The sequence below is a fragment of the Ruditapes philippinarum genome, unplaced genomic scaffold, assembly GCF_026571515.1.
Source record: "Ruditapes philippinarum isolate M1 unplaced genomic scaffold, ASM2657151v2 ctg2999_1_1_1_1, whole genome shotgun sequence".
Classification (NCBI taxonomy): Eukaryota; Metazoa; Mollusca; class Bivalvia; order Venerida; family Veneridae; genus Ruditapes; species Ruditapes philippinarum.
In genome coordinates this window covers 98,026-102,831 of record NW_026854978.1, presented here as the reverse complement: position 1 = coordinate 102,831, position 4,806 = coordinate 98,026, and the positions used below count along the sequence as shown (strand labels likewise).

Here is a 4,806-nt window from a genome sequence, read left to right as displayed (position 1 = left end):
AAACATTTAAAATCTTAAAATAGCATGTCTCGCATTTTCATGACTGTTATTAATTGTCTTACATAATAAGGATCAACTAAATGTAAAAAACAGTAATTATACGACTGTTAGCATATTGAAATTCTGCGATATTTGATTTGACAGATCTAATGCTTAAATAAACTTTCTACCAATCCTAATTTGTGAGTTTGTATTCTGATGTGAGAACCATGTATTAAAGGAGTTAGATCTTCCATGTGGTAGAGTAGAAGAAAGTTGGAAAAACAAATGTGAACAATGCATAAATTATTTCTTTTTTGTCTGTTTATTTGTTGATATTTCTTTACTATAGGGAGTACAAACTGAAGAACATAGACCCAGCTATAATACACTGGACAAGATTTAAACAATTCTACAAATATACATAATGTATTTACAACATATTTAAATCAAAATAAAGTTTCAATTGATTAATTAATTAATTAATTAATTGTTTAATTAATTAAAATATTTAAATCACACCAAATTTTAATTAATCAATTATTCAAAGAAGGAGTATTAAAAGTGAAGATCAAAACCATCAGTCCACAATGAACTCACGTGCAAGTTGTAGTTATCAGACTGAATATTTGAAATAAACTGTATTTTAAAAAGGTGCATTAAAAAAATTTTTAGTCCAGGGCTGTTGTATCATTATTTGAAGTGAAATTTATATCCATATTAAAAATTTCTGTGTATTTTTCTTTTTTATGGGGGCTTGACGGGAAACTCAGTCAGCCCATTATTAACAGCTTGCCTATTATATGTATCTTTATTCATATTGATGGGCTGTGCCCTCACCACGGCGTGCACGTGTTTCCCAGGGTGAGGATTTTGTTATATCGGATATACTCCAAAATAATTGTCTCGTGTGAAAAAATGCTACATGAGTATAAGGTATCGGGACTCTTAGTATTATGTGCGCTCACCACGACGTGCACGTGGCCCCGACAGCGATGAGGTCATATCAGATTTACACCAAAGTAATTGTCCCTTGTGTATCTTATGTATGTAATGTTGCTAACTTTAACGGAAAGTTCATCACCAGCTTTTAGTTCTACGAGTGATGAAACATAGCTATTATATGAATTGTAGTATCGGTTGGTAGAGATAGTATGTGGTTGTACATTTGTTACTAATTCGTTTTCCTCACCTTCAAGAATATTAAATTTAAAAATACCGTGCTTAATTGGTTTATTGATATCCTTGACATCTGGTAAGCCAGATGAAGGATTGCAGGACTCGAAAATGTCAAGATTAGAGTAAATAAAATATGTGCCATCCACTGGAACAACTAGTCGACCATTTCTGTATCTTATTCCATATCTTATAAAGCCTTTTGTATCATACAGTTCTCTTCCGTTACACCACTGTCTTATAGGTACCATATCAGCAGTACTGTCAGCTGTAAAATAAAGGTAATATCATTTACGAATGAAATATCTTCTACATTAATTATCGTCGATATTTGGTTGTGTTAAACTGTTTCAAGGTGTTCTTATAGCAAAAATTTAAATACGGAAGGAAGAAATAGAAAACGAAAAACAAGCATACTTTTTCGCAAATTCGATTGCTCCTTTCCAGTGAGTTTTGCGGCTGGTTTCATTTCCCAGAAACTTTTGTCATATATATTCATTAAGCGGGCTCTATTTCCATCAAGATAGTTTTTTTGTTTCTCTGCATCTTCTCTTTTTACTTTTTCATATTGATTGTTTATTTTCTGTAGAAAAAAGGCGAAACCTTTAACTAGTAGCTAGTAACAAAAACACATGCACCTATGTATTACATAGATTTATTTAGTTTACACTTAGTGCAGATCAATTATTCTTTGTGAAATATAGACAGCGAAAACCCTTTTGACCTTTGTGCAGCTAATAGTATGCAGTTCCTTAACATATTGAATGGCAGCAACCTTTTAAATAATTTCATACATATTATAGTCACGAACTGGATAACAACAATCGGTGTAATTACTACATGCATTCTTAATGCTCTTTGCAAAATGTTAACAGTTGGGTTGCTGTTAAAATTCGTGTGTTTAATCTTGTCTGAAATCTCATATTCATTTTTAACCCAAGGTAGTTTTAAATAAATCTATTCGTTGTTTCACTATGTCAACTGTTAAACTATTATTAAAACTTCAAGCAATACTTGTATTGGAAACATATCAATTTCATGCTTAGATAAATGTTCACTTCTTCATTTTATATTGTGTTACTGTGTTCATTTACTTTTCTTTTGTTATATCTAGATCACACCGTTTATACAAAATTTGACCGACATGATTGTATTATATGATAATCTGGTTTTGCAAAACTATTTCCAAATTGGTGACACAAACGTTTGAAATAGTAAAATTAACTGTTTATAGTGTGTACTTACGGCACTTACTTCGTGTACAACGATTTAAAATAAACCCCGTTGTACACATTGTACAATTTAATACTAACCCTTTGATTCAAACTATGAAAGTAAACAAATAAAAAACTACTTTTAAAACAATAGATGATCTGTTTTCAAAAATGTCGATTCGATCAGGTGACCTAATTATTAAATAAGATACTATTTTGAAGACTTTAACATACTGCTGACTTATTTGTACTACATTGTAATTGAAAAAAAATAAAATTTAACTATTGAACTTATAAAACATTTATCTCGAATAATTTCATATTTAATTCAATGTAAAAGTTTTCGTCTTTAATGAACTTTAAAAATTAGTTTAAACTTACCCTTTCGAGATAATCATGTAATAAGTCAGTGGTTGAACCACATTTAAGCGGACCAGTTTCACTAGGCAAACATATTTCATCTTTTTTAACTGTCTTAGGTAAATCAGGCATTGTCCACACTAAAGCCAAAACTATTATTAGACAGACAACAACACATAGCAAAACAATCATCGAAACTTTCTTTAGTATCGTATCCATTTTTTGTTTTGTGAATGTGAATGTATTTTGCTAACGTTTCTAACGACAGATAAAGGCAAACTGACGACAACATAATTATATTATTCAAATTTACTTCACTGTCCCGAAAGCTGTACTACCATAAATCTATATAAGTATACACGCGGGTAAGAAGCTCAGCTTATAACTTATTACCTATCTTGTAAAACCGTTCGTTGAAAATGTTAACTTGATAATTGAAGGACGTATTGTTCCTTTCTACATCGGAATAATTGCAGTTTCAATGCTTGCATTCTAGTTTTATCATTACTTCTTAAGTATTAAACAAAGACTGACCACGTCAATTTTTTTCAAACATTTGCCGTCGGCGAATAACTGGGGCGACTTCGTTATATGAATGATTTCGAATAAATAACGTTCGAGGGTAGTGTAAAATGTACACTTCAGTGGAACTCACTATCGAACCAAGCATAATACACCCGGACAATGTTTTGACGCGTCCCTAGCTCGCGATGGTGAACTGACGTAACCTTGGACAAACTGTGACAATAACAGTAGCCCCGATTCGGGTAGGTTTTTAATAAATCTATTTTTAGATACCGGAACGTGTGTTGTTGTTTTTTTTCTTTTCTATGATAAAATGCATAATTAACTCCTTTCCGGTATTGTAGATAGTATGGCTGTTTTCCAAAAATATTTAGTCATAGTGTTTCAAATTATCCTTGGACAAATCGGTGTGACTCAATACAAAGCCGGTAACATTCAGTTTCAAACGGAACTTCTCAGCTATTACTAATAATTACTTTGGACTTAAAACGGATTGAAAGTAGTTCTACCACGCGGCTTTAGATGTAAACAAAACAGAGAGTGCAATCGTTGATAATGATTGAATAACGAACGTAGTTAGACAATAAAGTTTCTTTCGGTACAGTTATGATTAAAAATATGTGTGACAATCATAATGAATTCCCACAATTGTAAACAAATCCGAATAAATGTAAACAGGTAGTCGTTTTGTACGTACTTTCGGTTTCTACAACCATGGTAATAAGTATATAAATAATGTAAACCTATGAATTTACTTAATTTAGATGGACCTTTACTCGATATATTCGAATTAATTTATTCAAAAACCCCTAGCATTAAATTACTATTTGTTTACATGATTAGTTTATTAGAGTAGGTTAGACCAAATTAAGTACCGTATCCGTTCCGTGTATTCTTACTATTGTGTTTGAGTTTCTTATCCGAAGGTTGACGAAAAGGGCAAAGAAAATGCGATTGAGTCAGTTTATGCATTTTTAACTTATAAAATCGTGCGCGAAAAGCAAAGTTGTTTATTAGTTACTTTTACGTATTATTTTTGTGCTTAAAAATAACTCTAGTAAATCATGTTGATTAATAGCAAATATTTCCGCTCATGTGAAACTTTTTAATCGCGACTTCTTCGACAATCCATGATGGATTTCTTCGAAACAGACTGTTTGTTCTAACAAATGCATGTAGAAAAATATTAAAATAACCCCAGAATCACCAGGAAGACCCGTTGACTATTTCGGTATAAGGTGTGAATATGTATGATGTGTGTTGTATCATCTTAAAGTGTGTAATATAGGAAGATATATTTTCGGTTTTTTAAAAAGTTGAAAGCATGATATGTTTTAAGGAAATTAATCCAGCTGGTAGGGTTCTAGTGCCCCGAATTCTTATGCAACAAGCAATAATTTATCATTGAGAAAGCAGAATTACAGAAAGCCTTTGTAGCTCCGGTGTTATAAATGAGAAAACATTATCAACAATGATGCTTTTAATTAAAAGAAACACATTTCTTTACTATAACGTGTATAAAGAGGATAATCAGCATGTTGTTCACACACCC

General features: G+C 31.5%; 1 protein-coding gene across 1 annotated transcript; it reads right to left on the bottom strand.

Moving 5' to 3' along the window:
- Nucleotides 1-281: 281 nt before the first annotated feature.
- LOC132741686 (uncharacterized) lies at nt 282-3,011 on the bottom strand. The gene is made up of 3 exons (XM_060729915.1): nt 2,751-3,011; nt 1,573-1,738; nt 282-1,423 (listed from the first exon to the last, which is right to left on the bottom strand). Exons 1-3 carry the CDS (start codon nt 2,946-2,948, stop codon nt 981-983), a joined length of 807 nt encoding a protein of 268 aa, XP_060585898.1. The 5' UTR covers nt 2,949-3,011; the 3' UTR covers nt 282-980.
- Nucleotides 3,012-4,806: the final 1,795 nt, after the last annotated feature.

Bases quoted from the DNA above. Each gene is read 5' to 3' on its own strand.
- LOC132741686 (XM_060729915.1), bottom strand. From the start codon at position 2,948: ATGGATACGATACTAAAGAAAGTTTCGATGATTGTTTTGCTATGTGTT. The intron at 1,739-2,750 runs GTAAGTTTAAAC...TTTTTTCTACAG, and splicing joins TACATGATTATCTCGAAAGG to AAAATAAACAATCAATATGA. The intron at 1,424-1,572 runs GTATGCTTGTTT...TTTATTTTACAG, and splicing joins GCAATCGAATTTGCGAAAAA to CTGACAGTACTGCTGATATG.